The 19,218-nt window shown below is 32.0% G+C and overlaps 1 protein-coding gene across 5 annotated transcripts in view; it reads left to right on the forward strand.

Moving 5' to 3' along the window:
* The first annotated feature begins 3,183 nt into the window (after window positions 1–3,183).
* Window positions 3,184–19,218, forward strand: part of LOC126770030 (RNA-binding protein Musashi homolog Rbp6) — a 487,537-nt gene continuing 471,502 nt past the window's right edge. Inside the window, exons 1-2 of one of the 5 annotated variants that reach the window (XM_050489154.1) lie at window positions 3,184–3,487; window positions 3,563–3,603. In XM_050489154.1, coding sequence (XP_050345111.1) covers window positions 3,222–3,487; window positions 3,563–3,603 — 307 coding nt within the window. In that variant the 5' untranslated portion in view covers window positions 3,184–3,221. The remainder of the gene's footprint in view (window positions 3,488–3,562; window positions 3,604–19,218) is intronic. The other 4 variants (XM_050489157.1, XM_050489153.1, XM_050489155.1 and 1 more) reach the window with 4 other exon arrangements.

The following is a 19,218-nucleotide window of genomic DNA, read 5'->3' on the forward strand; positions in this document are numbered from 1 at the left end:
ATACCTGTATTTATCACGTCGAGAGTATATTTTACCTGCGCAGTTAAATTCCCAATTGACACACACAAACTCAACACACGTTAAATATCGATGAAATCTATTATTAGTTTGTGGGATATAAACAGAACGTTTGCATATGGTGTTATCGGTATTCAAACCGGCAATTTCAACTGTATTGTTGTTTAACTTACTAAATATTTTTTAAATAAATAAAAAACACTTGTGATACTGGTTTTGAGGCTTACTACTAGCAGCTATTAGAGTTCTAGAATCTGGCTTGATCATCAGATAAACTTGTTCATCCTTTTAAAGTTTCGAATCGATATAAAGTTATCTAAAGTCGACTTCCTTCCATTAGACTACAATAATAAATTTAAATTAAAAATATATATTATATTATCGCTTTACGTCAAAACTTATTAAATCTAATAATAAGATTAGAAAAAATATTAGTTGTTGACTTGCCCAGAAGGGAACGGGGGACTTGTGTGTTATGAACTTAATGTTCTCCAAAATCCTACCTTCTTTCATACTTTTGTTGATCCATACAAGTGAAGTTTTTTCTTTATATTTTAAAGTAAATAGTGTAGGTACTGTACAACCTTTTTCAATCGTTGTTGAATAGGTTATCTTTGAATTGTAATCTATATTCTTTTATTATAAAAAGCTTGTTTCTTTATATATTTGAATTCTCTAATCCTGGAACTAGTCAGATTGATTGAACAATTATATTCGTATTTGTCTAATTTTTGAGGGAGGTTATTTAACATCATGCTATGACCCACGGAGAGACGGCAGGAACATTAAACATAAGTGAAACCACGTGCAGTTAGTTTTATATAACTGAGTTCACTTACATCTTGGTGCCTGAAGAATGTCAAATTCTGTGAAAGAATTCTCTTAACGAGGTCGAATCTCGACGTAGGTCTAGATCGTCAAATGGCTGAAAGTGAAATGCGATATTGGCTGGAATCATTTATAATATTTATATGAAACACGCATCAAAATAACGTAACAACTTTAGTCGGTTTCCAACATTTAACGATCGGGTCGAGCGTCGAGTGTCAAATTTGTTCCCTACGTCAATAGCTTTGCTGTACATTTTCAGAATTATTATATTGAGATCTTTATTTTTAAAATATTATAATTGATTTTGTTCCTTGAAATTAAATTTAAGAAAAAGCTTTAATTTTGCGGATTGTTTTTTATAGTTTAATTGTTTCAAAACTATTTCTGATAATTTCGACATAATAGTTTTGTATAAATCAATGATCGTCGTTAAAAATCAGATTGCATACTTGTCGCCTTATATATTTTAATGTCTTTTCAGATTCAATAAATTTGTAATGTAAACATAACTTTATATCACTTGAAATATCGTGACAAAATTTTAAAATACCTTCAGGCAAATGAAATATTTGCAATTTTATATGTAAGCTTCTGATTACTTAATCCCAAGTTATTGCGCTTCCGTTGAATTTAAATGAAAAGTGTCATGTTGGTTAATATGAAATGTTACGTAGGAAAATAAGATGGTGTAAAAAATTTCGATTATTTCCTAGCGACAAAGTAAAATATATATAGACTCGTTTTTAAATTGAAATAAAATTTATTCAGTGTGTAATTTTTTCATCTACATTTACAACTATAATATAATATTACGTATAGGTCACTAATATGCGGAAGAATTATGGGTAATCAAAATTATTTATTTTAAGGAAATTATAAAAAAACATTATCCTGTTTTATATTTTCCAGTTTTTTTATTCGTCAATTAAATTCATTTTAATATTGCGTAAATGTTTACTAGCCCGAGCCGGAAGTATTGCACGCTCGCTACGAAATGGATTGCATGGATTTGCTGATAGTATGCAATATGCATCTCTTATATTCGTAGCGTCCGGATTTATTAATGAAACGCTTTTAGCCGAGTGTATATCGTAATTTTCGTTAAAATTAACGACATATGTGCTTTTTTGTAAACAGATCAATAAGAATGTGCGAATGTATAAAATCTAGTTTGAGTTCATATTTCATTGATTTTCTTGAGGATCAAAAATATATCATTTTTATATAATATAAATTTACATATCCTACGATTGATGATAAAGAACATATATTAATAGGAGTCCGTGCCGATGCGTGCTGTAAACTGTATGTATACATATGTATATGTATGACGTCATTCAGACGTAACGAAATGCTTGCTCGGAATCCGTTGACTGCCGGTATTTTCTATCGAGAAATGCTCGCAATAGAGGCATTGTCGATAGTGTATGAATGTAGTCCTTAGATATATGTGTATTTTGTATAGACATATATCTAAGGACTACTATCCAAAATCCATTTTTGCCGTGCGTGTAACACTTTCGTCGCGATTTAGTTAACACTTATTGGAATAGAATATGGTTATTTCAAATACTTATAAACCAAAAATATATGTTTTTCTATATGATAATTCAAAATATGATAATATTTAAATTTACTAAATTTTAGACCATAAGTGATATTGTCATAATATATTATTATACCTATGTAAACATATTAAAATATCTACCTAATGTAAAAAATCATTATTGTTGATTCTACCTACTTATATCACACTACTGCCAAATGTTTTATCTAAATGTGAGCTTGTATAACAAGTAATAAAATGTGTGTATATGAACTATTGTATAATTTTATTTATTTATTATACATTAAAATTACTTTTTAAAATATATAAGTTAATAGTTATCTTGAAAATGTGTTTAGTACGTAGCGACGTCTGTCATTTACATTACAACGTAGCATTTTGTTCCGCGTAGTAAATCGGATTTTCGCGCTACCCTATTTCATAACATTGTGTCAAGCTGTTATATGTCGTTTCTATCTGACGCAATAGAAACCTTACAGCAAACATAATTATACAATTTTCTCGAAAAAATTAAACTGCGTTTTCAATTGCAATATTGGTATGTAATGCAAATACTGTATTTTGTTTTATATCAAAATTAATATTTCGAAGGTAAAGTTTCAAAATTCAGTTGTAGCGTGGGGGTGGCTTGTCGGTAGTGGGTGCGCGGTGGGCGTGCTCGCGGGGGCGGCCGTTCGGCGCTGCGTGCTGGCGCGGAGCGTCGGTCGCGGCGGGGGGCGCGAGCACGTGTAGCGCGCTCACGTGGTGGTGACGAGCGCGCTCGCGTCCATCGTGCAGCCCGTATGAATAATTGTGTACGAAGTGAATGAATCGATGCGGCGGCGGCGCGAGAGCGGCGGGGAGGCGGGCGGCGGTGGCCGCTGCGTGGAGGGGTGCGCCGCGACGCGGCAGTCTCGTGCCGGTAGTCGGTAGTGCAACCGAGCGACTCCGGGAGCCGTCCCCGTCGCGTCGTCGCTCGTTCGTAGTCGTAGTGCGTCCGCCGGCCCGCCCCACGCCGCCGGCGTTCGAGTCCATGGAAACCCAAAATCAGGATGTGGCCCACAGCCCCGCCGAGGTGCCCAACGACCCGGGGTACGTGTGTACCACGTGTGTGCCGATGACATCTCGTTCCGGTTACAGGAACTAATCTTCATGTTTATATTGCAGGAAGATGTTCGTCGGAGGTCTCAGCTGGCAGACTAGTCCAGGTACGCAAGTCGAACGACGGCCGTGCCCTGTGCGCGCCGCCGACGGAAGTGCATCCGATGCACTCGACAGTGATGTCTGATCCTCTAGTTAGATTACGTGAGAGCATAACGTCAATTGTAAAAAACTTTACGGAAAACGGGATTAGAGTTCAGTGATGAATTTCATATTTGAAATATAAACATCGGCAAAAGTTTGGTAATCAGCTGATTTGTTGTGTTGCGAAGTTTTCCTTATTGGTGAAAAGCATGTTGTGCACGTGACTTTTTCGACTTGAGATTCCCACGGAAGATGATTAAAGCGCTGGGAATATGTTAACATAGATAGGTGCAGTAATTTAGTTAAGATGTCAAGGTGTATTGGCAGTCAGGTGTGCGGTGGCGGCCATGCCGGTTGCGCGCGCAGCTTCCACGGTTGCTTTTGACTTGTTTCACATTTAAGCGAAATTCGTTCTTATTGTAACAAACCTTTGGTCTAATTTGAGTTGATTTTCTTTAGCCGGCTTTTAGCCTAAACAGTTATCACAACATAACCTCAATTTTAAGTAAAAAGTAATGTATACATATTACGTAGAGCTCGGCACCGGCCCTTTGCAAAAAATCTGTATTCTATTAACAATTGGCAATAAGTTTTAATTATCTGTAAATGAAATTAAATGTTTTATTCCAAATACAATACAAAATAGAAAATTGTTTTATTCCAATCCTTAATACGTTTTTTTTTAATTTTTTTTTTTTTAATTTAAACTGACGTCGCGCTGTATTAGAAAGTCCAAACAAAAACATTGTTAAATTAAAATTATTCTCCTTAGCGTTTATTTTTGTCAATAATCAAGCATGTTTTATTTTATTGTTTAAATTAATTGCGCGAATGCTAATTGTAAAAGGTCCGGTGCGCGTGCGCAAGTGATGTGCCGCTTGTGGTATTGGGTCGATCGCCCACGCTGCACTTTGATCCCTATATCTATGCCAACTCTGTTCTTCTTTGGAAATATCTAGGGCGATTTATCTGTGATTATTCTAAATTATCACTTCAACATTATTATGTTCTATTCACCAGAACAGAAATACTCGTAAATATCGATTCTTTTTTTATTTAATGTTTATCTTAGGCTCAGAAAGTAGAAACTTACGCAGCCAACTTTTGCTTTCTATGGCTTGAGGATAATTCTTGAAGGCATTTTCGCTTATTTTATTAAGACGTTTTTTACAGTATAAAACTTATGGCTAGATGCCAAATGCTGTTTGAGAAGAGACAGTGGATGCTTTCGGGAAATATAAAAGAAGAACTTATAAGTACTTGGAACGACCTGCCCTAAAAAAAAATCTTAATGTGCCTTCAGATAACTGACTCGTTTGTTTTACGTAAGTTTGTTCATCCTAACGCTGTTTGTTGATTAAAGTTGTTTGTACTGGTAGAGTTTCACAGATAAGATATTTTTTTTAAAATTAATATCACGACAACTTGTTATCGTTAGATAAGAATTGAATGTTAGACGTCTTAAACTAATCTCATGTGTGAATTCCCTTGTCGTAAATATTCAAGTAGATTTCATATTTTTATTTAAAAGTTCAATCAAAACATAGATATGGCTAAATGCGTAACTTACAATTGATATTAATTTAATATTTGGTCTTATTATTAATAAATTAGAATTAATTTTTACTACAAAGCATTATATTCACCATACACGTTTTAGGTTTTTTGTCATAAAAATTATATTCTAAAAGGAAACATTTTACAACAACAAAATTTGTTACGAAAAATATAATTTAAAAAATATTTTTTATGAATCGCTTTCTCAACGACGTTTCACGGCAATCTTTACGTATCTCTGTCTTACTTATATTTTAATAGGAACCGTTTTGTTATCTAAAACGGTTTTCTGCAATATAGTACAAGGTTAGTTTCTAACTTTGTTTGTAAAGGAGAAACTCATTATTTTAGCGTTACGAGCATAAGCTGTTTCACACCGAGGTAGTTCGTAGACAAAAGGTTGAGTTTCATTATCTGGCTCACTTCGCGCGCCTGACATATCATTGACACGGCGACTCAAAGATTTACACTGTCCGACTTTAACAGAAATAAACACAGTACAAAATGCATACCGTTGAGCGAGTTTAACAGAAGTCCTTCGTCCAAGCATTTAATCATTATATTAATAGGATATTTGAGTAATGCATTTGCGTAACGATAACATAAATATAAATGATAAAGTATCTTATATACATGTCTGTTATTGTACAATGTCAATATATATTAAAAATATAAAAGTTATAAATATTTTAGACCTTGCACGAACTGCTATAACAAAATAGACATATAAAAAATGGCAAAGATTCGATTATGTCCTTAATAAACAGTTTTAAGTGATGAACGTTTTGATAGATATCTGAAAGGTAGCAGTTAAAGTTGCATTCAATGGAAAATGAATTTTCTTTGCGAGTTGTAAACTGATGCAGCTTTAGGTCGTTGCGTGGTCGGCTGGACTCGACACAATACAGATGAGAACGGGATCGAGCTGAACTCGTTACGGTTATTACCACGACGATTGTTTGCTCGGATCGCGTTCGCGCGACGCGCGCATTGCATCTACCAACGACTTACTCAACTGTTTTGTTACACAAATTCCTTTGACTTGTTTATACGCTCGACAGATTCAATCGTCTTACACTACGTGATCGGGAATGTTAGTGTCTCTTTTATTTAACTAGGTTTTACTATCGAGTTACATTGCCACAAACATATAGCGTGACCGCTATCGATACGTATTGTATATAGAATAATAAAGCATTATATTATGATAAAAAGAATCGTTTTAGAAACATCAATATCTTAAAATTGTTTCTAGAAGGAATCAATGTTACTAAGTAAGCGATTCAATCATTTAATCTTCTACTAAGATGTGAGATATTGGATTCCTTTTAGACTAAAAGGTTTACGACCGTTACCTATAACAAGGGATACACTTTTGCCATCGTCTTTTATTAATCCGGGACTTAGCATACGTTGAATAATGCAATAAGCCGTCAATGCAGGAGGAATGGATTGTCTCTATTTAATTTCCACTAAAGTTAGCGCCGACGTTATTATGTGGAAAATTTTAATGTGTAAACATATTACCAATCCATAAAATAATTAGCAAATATTACAAACATTTATGACAATTGTGAAATGTAATTACATGCGAACAACATTACGTTACGTTGACTTGTAGACCATATCGCTTTAAAGACGGTGAGCCCAATAATTTTAAGACTGTTGAAATATGTTTTACAAACTACTTTTTGTACTAGGTATGTTTAAATTACATACAGCGATGTATATCATAAATAATATTTGAAAAGGAATAATATCTATTACAGTGCCAAATATTACGCCAAGCAACGCTCATCTCCATTATTTCTCATGCATATCTTAGATCGTCTGAAGAAAAAAATGAATACTTAATGTCAATTGTCCTTCTCAGTAATACATCAAATTACAGTCATTTGTTTTATTACGCATTAATTCAGGTTTACCGTCAACAGAGATAAACTACGGTTATTATATACATTTTAAAGTAAACATCACTTATTACAATACGTGCATATGTCTAATAGAGATGTCGCACAGCCAACCTTAGCTTAAAAAATTCGTAGGAGGAAGTCGATATAATGCACGATGCATTGTACATACGTATGTATATACTACAATGTGGACACACTAGTATTACTATAATATTAAGTATGTACAATAAGGTCGAAGACCTTTTTAGATATATCTGAGATTACAATTGGATTGAATATGTTATTCAAAATGTTGTTATAACATATTTACAAGCATGTAAATTTTGTTTTTCCGGATTTATAAAAAACCGCGAATCCTGCAAAGAGATCTCGTTTTATAATATTTGTAACCTGCAACTACCTATACAGTATAACTATATACATATTTAGGTCATATTTTACAATATATTTGAAGTATGGGCGACATGAGAAAAGACATGTGGTTATCGCGGAAGGAAAATGTAATAAGTTTTATATGGATATAAAAATAAAATGACAAAAACCCCTAGATTATTTGTAAATATAATGAATTATCTAGTTTAATCTCAATAACCAATATCATTACAAGAATAAATATAAAAAAGTTTGAAAGTTAGAGGATATTTCGTGATTTTTCTATCGAGTAAAATTTTATTCCTTTATGTTTTTGATCAATCACAAAACAACCATGAAAATATGATTATACATACAATATTTCATTTTAACTTTGAACTGGATTTACCAATACAAAATCAAATAAAAGATGAGCAATTTTTCGTTATATCCTCTTATTGTAAAACTTTATTATTGTGATAGTTTATAGTTTCAGGTTAGGTTACAGCTATTTATGTTTACACATTACATATTTTTTGAGATATTTGTTATTTTGTCAACGCAGTCGAGAAGAAAATTAACGGTCTAGGCGCTTTCCAGATGAACACTCCCAAGCTATAATAAATACACTACAACTTTGTAATATGTTAGATTTGTAGATCAAAATGCTTACAGAAAAAATTATGAAAGTATATCTTTTAAGTTAAAAAACGGTAACTATTTGATATTAAAAAAAATGGCAAAAATTTAAGATAAATTTGTTCAATTTATTCTCTTCTCAGTATTTATCCTAATCAAAGCAAATAACGCATTAATCTAAATCGTTTCTTTGAAAAAAACATATTGTTTACACATTTCAATTTGGATAAGTACTTTCGTTTTTATATGATGCTTAAAAACGGATAAGAAAAAAATTACGTAGGGCGTGCAGGCATATTATATATTACTACCAAATGGCAAAACTTTGTATTGTTGTGTTCCGTATTGCAGTGGTGGATGAGCTAGTGTAACTACAGGTGCATTAGCGATGCAAGGATTGGTATATATTTCATAGTGACATTTGCCCGTCCGCCTATATATTTTATATAAAAAAAAATTAGTACGACCGGAGATATCTCTTAATTCGCATACTGCTTGTATCATAGTAGATAAACATAAGAATGTTAGATATATATGTATATCAATATTTAATAAAATTATATCTTACAAAATCTTCAAATCCCGTACGAAGTTATATCAACTTTCGTAAATGGTTTGTTTTAATTTTTTTGTTTTGAATTCTGCTAAGCGAATGAGCCCAAGTGTAAGTTCAACCTGCGTACGTACTTCGTACTCTTTACATCGTCAATACTTTGCCAACGTTGGGATCTAAGGATGTTATACACCGCTTAAAGCGGAATACGGATTATATTTGGATAACATGCCACCCCGAAAAAAACAACAACATCAATAATTTAATTATTTTGTTTGTTATTAATTATTTGAGGTATGATCTTAATAGGTTAACTTTCAAAAAAATTTATTGAGTACATTTTCAACTCTATTTCGTCGTATAAGCATAACATTACCAACTAGATTAATAATTAATCTTATTGATTCATTATTTTTGAAATTAAGTATTATATATTACGCATGTACTTTCGTCACAACTTCGTGTGAAGCTCTATTATATGTTTTTTTTTTTTTATTTTAGTTCCTTTAGCTTCTAAGATGAAGATAAGGGTCAGTTAAGATAAAAAAATAATTGTGTTTTTCATAATGAGTCGTTTACTCCTTTCATTGAACTTTCAGGGGTAGAGCTTTTGAGAAATATTTATTTCGTCTTTTTTTGCCCCAAAATTAACTTCCAAACCAAAGTGTAAGGTAATTACGCTAGGCGTTCGTAATTCGGTCGGTCAATAAACTACACGGATACCTAATTTTAACAGTTCAATGGATTTAAAGAAAATAGGCTCTGAATGACCTACATACAGACAAATAGACAAACAAACAGAAATCGTCCTACGGCGGTTTTCTTATTAGTATATGATATTAAAGTAGAATAAATGATTGATATAAATATTTTAAATTTTTCAAAAAAACTATTTTCAATCCTATATTTTCTTTTTTACATAATATAATAAATATAAAGGAATAAAATATATTTGTTATTTTGTTTTGTAATTGTTATTTCTTCGAGTGGATGTCATGTCATGTCATTATGTTTGGTAAAGAAATACTTCTAAAAGAATACAATAAAAAATTTAATGACATTTTTTTAAAGAATTTAACTGTCAAATCGTACATTTTTTTATGATATCGGGAGAGAACTATGTTTTCTCTTTAGAATTGGTGCTGATAAAAATTATTATGATTTCTTACATTTAATAGATTTATTACAGACAATACTTTATAACATTTACCTTTCATTATATTTATAGTTCAACAAAATGAAATACAAGCAAGCTCCATAGAATCCATAGAATGTCATAACACGTCGCAACAAATTATTTCTCTAATTTCTCATTTCTCCGGGCTTACATAACATCCAATATATACACCCAGACGCACATCTGTGATCGTTCGGTTCAGACGACACACGCCACTGCGTTGTTGTCATTACTCATATGTCGCGCACACGACTTCACGTTACCGATCCACCGCCGCATCTGTGAAATGTCACATATCATAGCCGCTGTCACTAATACTCAACTTTAAAACGTGAAACGTAGGGAATACTTCAGAATCCAACGGTTTATCTGTTGTTCCATTTCTGAATCCAAATGAAAGAGAGCAGCGCATCTTCAAACGACATGCTAATTGACGGCGGCGTGAAGCGAGGACTAAAAGCTGAGACTATTTTTTAATTTTTAGTCACTCGGTAACGTTTGTTCTCAAGTAATAGAAATGTTACTGGGTTTTATGAAGAAAATATAAAATATCAGCTGGTCAGTTACTAAAATTCAGTTGTTTTTAACGTTTCTAATTGTATAGGAATTGTCTTTGATTGATGTATTTTCTTTTTCTTACACGTCTAAACGTATTATAAGAATTCTATTCACGTGATATTTAAATGTTTACATATTAATGATTAATGTTTCCCAATTAAAACCTGATATATAATAAGTTTTTTATTACAGTTTATTAATTGAAAACTAAACAAAGTGTTTTTATGAAGCCTTAAACATAGTGGCAATACCAATATTTAAATAATTAACGAAATAAAATATTTACTTTAAAAGCTTTTTCAAAAAAATATAAATGATCTTATTATTAAAAAAATCGTATTACAATTTAATTTTGCAAACAAAAAAAATATGTGTGTCGTCGACTGAAATGCACATGTCAACTGCAACAATTTGATTATTCATGTGAGTAAATAGGCTGATCCGTTTAGCTGTATAGAGAGGATATACACACAAATATACAGCATACGTCATTCACGCACACACAAATAAGTAGGCATGTATTTGTAAATACTACTTATATAGATATCAAAGTACAATACACTAGTAATTTATTATCATGATTTATACGTGTATCAATCTATTTGGTTCGACGCTACTGTGTTTTCGGGACGGATTCTGTCGACCACACATTCAGTTTGTTACTTTACGTTCTGTCATACCTCTATACATCATTCTATTTCAATATTGATAAAATAATAGTTCGTTTCCAAAGTGATTGATTTATTTTATTAATTGTATTATCATCGTATAACAAATGGTTATAATTGCTCGATTACTTCTAAATCAAAATAGTATTGATTCAACTACGTCTGTAGTTCATACGTCATTATAAAACTACTTAAGCGATATACACGTGTGCGTCGGAACTCGAAATAAAATTTATAATGATTGACTTTGTAAATATTCTTGGTGTAGCTGAATAAATTCAAGAGTTATTCGACGGAAAGAAGTATTTTTGCCGAAATATAACCGACTTTGTTTAGTCGTAGTTTATAGCTGAATAATGCAAAGCGCGGTTTTATTGACTCTTCAACCGCCTCATTCGTGTTAAACTATTCAGAATAAAGACGTAGATTATGAGACGACCTCGAGTCGTTCCAGAGCAATAAATTGTTTTAATACGTTAAATCTTGTCGAACTTATCTAGTGATCAATAAATTATTTTTCTTTAATTGTTCAATATGCTTTCCTGATTTATTTATTAAAATTTTAAATAATATAATACTATCTTTATTTAAAGCAAATATTTTCGTTAACGCATCTGGTCGTCTTTATTTTATTTATGAACCGACGTCGTTTCTTTAAGTTTCCGACCTTGATTCTGAATCAGACTAACTGATATCTTGTTGTTTGTGATTTATATTCAAAGATATTTCGTTCCATTATACTTGTTTCTAAGTTTTATCCGAGAAATCCTTTTCTTACTATACCTAGCAGATTTAAAGCGGCTCTAAAGTGTACCTACAAACGGGATATTCTGTCATGTCAGTGTCTATTAGTGGAATTACCTTTCGTATTCTATCTCATTTAAAAAAAATACTGTGTGTATTAATATAAGATAAACGTATAATTTGTAAAATGTATATATGTATAATACATTTTTAATTATTTAAATTGATTTTATACTTATGCGTTATATGTATAAAATCAATTTAAATAATTAAAAATGTAATCATTTTTAAAAGGATGATATGGATACTACATTGGATCTGAATTTTATTTGATAATCGTAATAATCATCAGTTCGTTGATGTGTCGCGCAATATTAATTAAAATTTTATTGAATTCGATGCCGGTGAAAGTAATTATCTCGGCAATACCGACACTTGTTTTTATGAGTATCCTCTATATGGAGTAGACTGTGTCTGTGTGGGGAGAAGGTGTTACGCATCAGTTGGTGTATCCTTTTTAATATCATTCGGATATTAAGCCGATACTAAATTATTAAATTCAGTAAAAAAAGCCTGTAAATGTGCCATAATATATATGTGATATATTATTTGTAAATAATGGTACCGTGTTAGTATTTGAAATATTTTTTTGAAGATGTCGCGTTTTAGACAACTTTCTAATTATATTAGCAAAGTGGTTATTTAAACTATGAGTATATTTATCTAGGATACATATAAAAGGCAATGTATACGAAATAAAATATGATTTGAACTAATTAAGTATATAATTCAGTATATTACAAATCTGACGCATAAAGAAAAAGCTTTAGAAAGAATATTTAAGCATTATTGTATATTTTGGATAGTATTAAAATAATACTTTGATTATACTACATACATATGTTGTACATATGTACATACTCTGGTCCCTACGGTTTCTACTTTATCAGACGTAATGTCGTTTCAATCCAATAACTTTTATTATCAGTGTAATATTTTCGTTTCACGTTATTTTAACTTTTCTATTTAAAATATATATATATAAAAAACACAATTTTGAATGTAGTTATCGACATGTAATGTTAAAAACATATAGGATAGTACAAATCGGATAAAATTAATTTATTTGTATATTTAGAAATGATTTTTAGAATTAATCGTCCACTTTTACTATTTTAAGATTGTCATAAGAAGTGAAAACAAGTCTCCATAATGCTATATATATACAGCGTTTTCAATCAATTACTGTTTGATAAAGATTTCGCTGAAGCAGCCATTGAGTGTTGTAAGAGCTTAAGATCTATCAGAACTTATGGTGACTAAATTCCAGACAATGTATTCTATTAATTCATCCAAATTCTGGGATAATTGGATGATTTCGATGTCAGGTATTCATGTATTTGGTCCTTACATATGAAATTAGCGTTTTGTCGTTCTGGCCACTTTGATCTGAAATATCTCCTCTTTGGTTAAGAATTTCAAATACAAATTTATAAATTCATTTAGCTGGTACATCTGAGTTTTGAAAATAGTCATTCATTTGTTTTTTCTTCATAATTTTTTTCTTTGGCGTTGCTTATTACCGCACAATGGAAAACATGAAATATCGGTGGTATATTTACGACTACGAGTTCTACCGTGGCACCAGTGCTGCAGAAATAGATCCAAGGATTGATGATGTGTACGGCGCTGGTGTCACAAAAGAAAGCACGGTACGTTTTGGTTTCAACGTTTTCCTTCTGGAAATTTCGACCTTCAGAACCAGCCCGTGGACGGCCGAAGACAAAATTGGAAAATGAAGAATTAAAGGCTATTGTGGAAGCGGATCCATCACAAAGCACTTCAGAGATAGCCGCAGGTTTCGGGGTAAGTGATAAAACTGTATTAATCCACATGAAGCAAATCGGGGAAATAAAAAAACTTGAACAATGGGTACCTGATGAATTGAGTGAATCGAACTTGCAAACACGCGTCGACTGCTGTGTTACTTTGCTCAATCGACACAATAATGAAGGCAAAAAACAACTACAGCTTTCTAAAATCTGGCCAAATGATTAAGGCAGATATCTATTGTCAGCAACTGCAACCATGAAGGAAGAAATAGCTGCTAAACAACCGAGATTGGTCAATCGCTCTAGGCCACTGCTGCTTCACGACAACGCAAGACCACACACTGCACAACAAACAACCACTAAGTTAGATGAGCTACAATTGAAATGTCTGCGACATCCACCGTACACTCCGGACCTCGATCCTGATCCTGATCAGATTACCATTTTTTCTGGAATTTGGACAACTTCTTACAAGGAAAAAAATTCAACTCCGATGCGGCAGTCCAAACAGGCTTCAAAGAGTTTATTGATTCTCGCCCCTATGGTTTTTTTAGTAAATGGATCAATGAACTACCTATGAGATGGCAAAAGTGCATAGATAACAACGGTGCATACTTAGAATAATTAAATACATTTTACAAAAAAAAAATTGACTTTATATAGGACCTAATATTATATCTCATAGATATTTTAGAAATTTTTAGTAAAAGATGTTATGAATATACATATACGTCTTATTTTATACGTAGGTGACGTCTTGGAAGGATCAGTATCTAATTACAAACACGGGATACTGATACTTGCATCAAACAAGTATTATATGTAAAATAATTAAAGATTTTTTTACAAATTTTTAAGTTTTTATTAAGTTTTCCCGAACAACGTCTAACTGATAGCAAAATGAGTATTAACCATTTGTCGCGATATCAAGCTTAGCTTGATTTAAAGTAAAATTTAAAGTAAATAACAGCCTGTATGTACCACAGCTGAAACGGACGCCTCTTTTTTAGATTGGAAGGATTGGAGCTTATTTCACTATGCAGCTTCAATGCAAGTTGGTCGATATACCACGCGACAGAATTGTGGGTTTGCCCGCAATCTTGGGCTAAGATTCAAACGCACTGTAATTCGAAATTATTTTTATTATTTGTTTTTATTTATTTTTTAGAATAGGAAGGCCGACGAGCATATGGGCCACCTGTTGGTAAGTGGTCACAAACGCCCTTAGACATTGGCATTGTAAGAAATGTCAACCATCGCTTACATAGCCAATGCGCCACCAACCTTGGGAACTAAGATTTTATGTCCCTTGTGTCTGTTATTGTAAAATAAATAAATAACACTGGCTCTCTCACCCTTCAAACCGGAACACAACAATATCAAGTACTGCTGTTTTGCGGTAGAATATCTGATGAGTGGGTGGTACCTACCCAGACGAGCTTGCACAAAGCCCATATTCTATCAAAATTGTTGCAACTAGAGCCAAGGGAAGGCTGAAGGCTGAAGGCTGAATGTAATGGAAACAATATAGGGGGACGAAGTATAATGAGAAGAGTGAGATTTAGAAGTCAGCGTGGATAGACTGTACATATAGCATTTAACAAAAAGTGATGTGTATAGTTATTTTCACAAGTTTTTAAAAAGTTTATTTTATATAAGTTAACAAATATGTTATTATTAATTTAATTCGCATCTAAGAAAGATGTAGATAGTTATTTTATTTTTAAAAAGTAAAGAGAATAAGGTTGAGTGCAAAGATTTTATCTGCCTCAGAATCACTTTTAGATTCACAATAAAATAGTAACTAAATTATTGAATTCAAAGTAATGAAAGTTTAAAAAAAAGCAAAGAGACGATAAAAGCGTTTTATTTACGCGTATTGCTGTAATTTGTTTTATTCGCATGTAAATATAGTACTGACCGTCCGTATTATGTTAGCGGTTTATTATTTCGGCCTTCATTTGTTTCATCGGAATATGCATCACAATATGCACTAACGTAATACCGCTAATCCTTGCCAATTGTATCTGTTGAAGGATTTATTGAGTCATGTTTGAAAACTTCTAATACATTTACAGTTTCACAAATAATGAAATACCTACGTGGTTAAATTTAAAGTTATTCCGTTAAATTACTAGCGACGAATATCGTCGAAGCGTAGAATCGTATCGGGTGGCTGTCGCAACTAATTTTAATAATCAAGTTGGTAATTATTTAGTTTGTTTGTCCTAGATTGGTTTTGGCTTTTAATTTTAACATCACGCAAATGTGTTTTAATTAGAATTTACCTAGTATGATAGAGACCCTATGTCCTTTACTGTACGTAACCTTTACACATAAATTAATCCATAGATACATTGCAAGTACCGGCAATATATTTCTAAGTATTATCCGTCGCGTTGCTGACGTAAAATTAAACTGTACTCAATGTACATACGTCTGTCAATAGTCAATAAATACATTAGATCAGTGAGTATTCCACTCCACATATATCACTAATAACGTCTCTTCTATTAGGTTCAATTCTAGCTAATGGTAAAATACAAGAAATAAACAAACTTGATTTATCGTGGTCCCGTACAGTTGAATTTATTTTCAACCCTACTTCAACCAGTGGATGCTGACTTAACTATTTTCACTCTATATTTAAATTAATAATAAAATCTTGACTTTGTGGTATTTACAGATGGCTTAAAAGAAATACTGTGAGATTAAATAGCGTGACGTGATTCAAACCATCAGTTTACAAACAATAATTAACTCTCGTCTTATTCTATAAAGTAAAATGGAGCGTAGGTTTCAAATATTAATGTAACAGATGTAATTGCTTACCACTGAGAGATTACTCCTTGCTTTTTAAGCGGCTTATAAGAAATCCTCTAGAAAAAGGTGTGAAGTTTTTAAGACAGCTCTGATTTAAGAGAAAGTACTTGGTATAATGCCAAAACACGTGTCTTACTGCAACGATAACATTATGATCGTAGTTAAATAAACACGTTTGCTAAATCCGTGCCTGGCATAAATTAACATCGTAAAACTATTAACGAATGCTTTTTGCGGCTCAAATGATTAAGTACACGCTAATTGACAAGTGACCGTAGTTTAATTTATGAAAGATAGCTTCTAACAATTCACGCCGTCATGCGTAATTTTCAATCAGTCTCGTCTTGACTACTTCGTGTTCATAGCTGTTTAAGCGATAAGACAACCTTTGTAACATTTATCTTTATTTCTTTTATATTCTTTGATTTACAATAAAGCATATTTGTCATTATATGATTCGTTGTTTCTATCTGTCTAGGTATATATATAGACGAAAGATCTTAAAGAAATAAGTTAGATTCAATAAAATATAAATGATACTAATGAAACTAGTTCTTGAATTTTGACTGATCATTTCACATTATCGTACATGCGTTCAATATACAAATAAAACATTTGTTGTAAATTAGCTGGCGTACTATAACATTCATTAGTAGACGTTACAAATTCGTTCTAAGGTTAGAGATACTTCATAATAAATTATTTGCGTAGGCTCATCAAATTTACTAGACAGAAATCAAAATAGTCTTCCACGGGAATGCACCGACGGAATTGTGCGTGAGTGTGACATTCAGCTTTATGTTTTGCTGGATTTGAAGCAGTGCGCTATATGAATTTAAGATATGCATTAGTCGGTGGGCAATACCTATTTCTGTCGCAAATGAATGACAGCTAGCTGAGAGTAGTCAAGTCGATTGCATAGGCGACCTTTGCGCTGCGCGCACGCACTGCGCCGCTGGCCTATGATAGCCCGATGCACTAATCCACTTATATTCCGATACTCGCTCACAACATGGTTACTAGTCACGCCATTGAACTTTGTCATCATATCTGTGCTTATCACCATCCTTGCTAGATCATAACAACTTAATGAATAAAATTATCAGTTACTTTGTTAAATATTCCAAAGTCCTCTGATACATTTTATTGTTAAATAAGGTTTTTCTGATCCCCGCTTTGTTGGCACATACATGCGGACGTATGCAGAAATAAACAAACAAAAGTCGAGTCCATTCACTCCGTACTGACATTTCCACAAAGCGTTTCGTGCCAATCCTAGCCAATTGTGTAGGATTTACTTGAGTCCTAATGATACATATCTGTTTTGTTGGGCACAATTTATTATATGAATCAGTCTTGTACCTTAGATAAATTGGAATAATTCATGAAGAATTTACATGTCTGGTACGAAATTGGGGTGAAGGAAGTAATAAAATCCGCATTATTTATGACTCTCATTTCAATAGAAATTTTGGCTTAGTATTTCTGGCTAAATATAATTTTACTATGTAGACATCTCAAAGGATTACAGAATTTAAAATAATCTTTAATGTTAAAAGAAGCCTGAATTTTTACTATGGATTGTGGTGGATAATTATAATATGAACAAATTAATCTAGTTTTGATGATTAGTTATAGGATTTCTTAAATTATTGTTTTATGAACTTGAAATAAAATATTTAAATGATGATTTTTCATCTACTATACTACTATATCTCAATTCTTGATAAATATATTTTATTTCATAAAATACTGTAGTACTAAGCGAGTTCTATAGAGTGCTTGTTTTTGAATAAAATTCTAACGTACAGTTCCAGGAAACGGTCAGAACCCTTCTGAATAAACGTTTAAACTTTTATAAAATGGTTCTCAATAAAATTAAGTAGGAAAAGGCGCGTACCGGTATAATGGTGTGCTTGAGACCATCTCATACAAAATTTACTATAATAATACAAGCAATTTTGTGAGCTATGTAGTTACCTACGAGCGTTTTGACCTATTTTTCAAGTAAGTTTGTTTTTCCTTAGAGCATTTATATGAGTAATACTTGCGGAAATGTGAAAAATATTTTTTTATTTTATTTTTCTATTTCTTTAAAGATCAAATACTTTTGATATTACGTATACCTTTACTTTATTTAATACAGAATTAATGTGAAAATATCGCAGTAAGCTGTTTTGAATATTCTAAACATCTTTTGATTTTACCATATAATTGAAACAATTTCGATGCGATTTGATTATTTTATAGTCAGGATCAAAGTAAGTTAATACACATGATATTTAAAAATAGAGTATAAATCGATAGAACTCAAATCTAGATACGAATTATGATTAACTACATAGTTAGATACACAGAGTAAAGAACTTTACTTTTTTATAATTTGTTTATGGAACATTAACATTCCAAAGATAAAGACAGAATTATTTAACTAATCACCCCTAAATTACGCTTCTGGGTGAGTGAGAGTATAATTTGTTATATTAGGGATTTATAAAAATAGCAATGATTACTTTAGAATTATTAATATTGTTTGTATGAATGTGAATTATGATTTATTTACGTATTACTATTTAGATCAATATATAAAAACTACGAACTTGTTATAATTTTGCGAAACGTTTTACGAATTATCTTCGGACAAATATTAATTTCCTAGTATTTTAAAAACTACAAGATGGTAGGAATTATAATATGATTATTAATTATGTAAGCTTAACAAGTAATTTATCTACATGCCGTTTCTTTGAGCGTCGCAATATT

The sequence above is a fragment of the Nymphalis io genome, chromosome 8, assembly GCF_905147045.1.
Source record: "Nymphalis io chromosome 8, ilAglIoxx1.1, whole genome shotgun sequence".
Taxonomy (NCBI): domain Eukaryota; kingdom Metazoa; phylum Arthropoda; class Insecta; order Lepidoptera; family Nymphalidae; genus Nymphalis; species Nymphalis io.